The sequence below is a fragment of the Capsicum annuum genome, unplaced genomic scaffold (genome assembly GCF_002878395.1).
Source record: "Capsicum annuum cultivar UCD-10X-F1 unplaced genomic scaffold, UCD10Xv1.1 ctg81584, whole genome shotgun sequence".
NCBI lineage: Eukaryota > Viridiplantae > Streptophyta > Magnoliopsida > Solanales > Solanaceae > Capsicum > Capsicum annuum.
This window is the reverse complement of record NW_025892315.1, coordinates 1-1,640: the sequence shown is the minus strand read 5'-3', so window position 1 is coordinate 1,640 and position 1,640 is coordinate 1. Positions and strand designations below refer to the sequence as shown.

The 1,640-nt window shown below is 35.1% G+C and overlaps 1 protein-coding gene across 1 annotated transcript; it reads left to right on the top strand.

Moving 5' to 3' along the window:
• On the top strand, positions 1 to 1,181 carry LOC124895369 (F-box/kelch-repeat protein At3g23880-like; the record flags this gene model as incomplete). The annotated part of the gene is given in 1 exon segment (XM_047405805.1): positions 1 to 1,181. A coding segment is annotated over 1 exon segment (1,107 nt), but the record flags the coding sequence as incomplete, so codon positions are not given.
• Between the last annotated feature and the right edge of the window lie 459 nt (positions 1,182 to 1,640).

Genomic DNA, 1,640 nt, shown 5'->3' with positions numbered 1-1,640 from the left:
TGGAATAAATTAATCTCCGAACCTTACTTTAAGAGAATGCATCTCAATGTTCATGCCAAGAACCACAATTCCCCAAAAAAACTGCTTATTAGTCAAGTCATAAACCTTCCTAGGTATTATATTAGGTCTTCTGCCACCGGTGACCGGCGTGTCTATCGATTATCTAAAACCATTTTCAATTTCTATTCTTTTTCTTTATCCAACTCGGGGCCTCAACTTGTTAAGGATATACGCAAACTTGATTCCCTTTCAAGCTTTAAACCACGATTCGGTTGTGTCTATTGTTGTTGTGATGGCTTGTGTTTCATTGGGATTTGGAGAGAACGTGACAACACACAACACCCTTCCATATCATTGCTATGGAACCCATCCACAGGAGAGTCAATAAAACTTCCCACTCAGTATCCAGAAACGTCACCGGATAAATATCTTTATGGTTTGGGGTACGACTCTACCAGTGATGACTATAAAATAATTAGGATTGATGCGTTTGATAAAGTATGTGATTATGGATTACCTGATGAAATTCTCGCAACTAAAAATGCTTCATGGAAGAAAACTAGTGAATGCGCAGGGGGGCCATGCGGCATTGTACCACGTATAACTGAGTTATGTTTGGCATTTGTAGAGGGAGCATTTCATTGGGAGAGTGTCTGCGTAGACCCGTGTTGTGTGGTGACGTTTAATATTTCAAATGAGACGTATGGAAACATGTCATTGCCAGTGAGACCGTATTCCAATACAAGTGAAGAAACAGGTGTATCAGCAGTGGGAGGAAGACTTTGTTATCATCATGACGATGGAATAAATTTTAATTTATGGGTAATGAAAGATTATGGCATGAAAGAATCTTGGACGAAATGGTTCAGTATACCAAATCATATGAAAGGTCATATCACACCAATATATAGATTTTCAAATGATGAAGTGCTACTTAGTTGTTTTTATGTTATGAAAGGAGATTATGAATTTGTATGCAAGACTGCCAATGGATCAAGCAATCTAATGTGGCCTCAACATAGTAATGATATTATGCATCCAAAAACCATAATGGATGGTTTTGTTTACACAGAAAGTTTGATCTCTCCAAGATTAGATGCCCTCTAAATAATATTAATTATTTTCTGATTTCTTTTTTCAAGCTACGAACATTGTTATTCCTATCGTATTTTTATAAGAATTTTTGGCTCCGAGTAGTGACTAATTGGGCGCATGTGCCTGCCAACATTGTTGGATTAAGGCTTGAAGTAATATTAATATTGAACATAACGAAATGGGAGCCTTGAAGTATTAATATTGCACGAATGGGAGCCCTGAAGTAACAGTGTTGAACTATTTCCTCGGACCTTGAACATAACGGAAGCTTTAGTGTACCTTGCTGCTATTTTTAAACTATAAATGCTAACTATTAATGCTACAATTACAGAGTAAATTTCATTAGTGATCATTTAGTTTGGTGTTTATTATAGAAAAGTTACTTTTCTATTTTTTGTTATATCGAAGTCATTCACTTGTATAGTGTATTACAAAAAAAATTTAATGCATTGACCAGTGACTAGTGAATACTAAATACTTAATATTCAATAACAATTATTCATTGATTTTTCTACACTATATTCAAATATTGTTTGATCTATTTT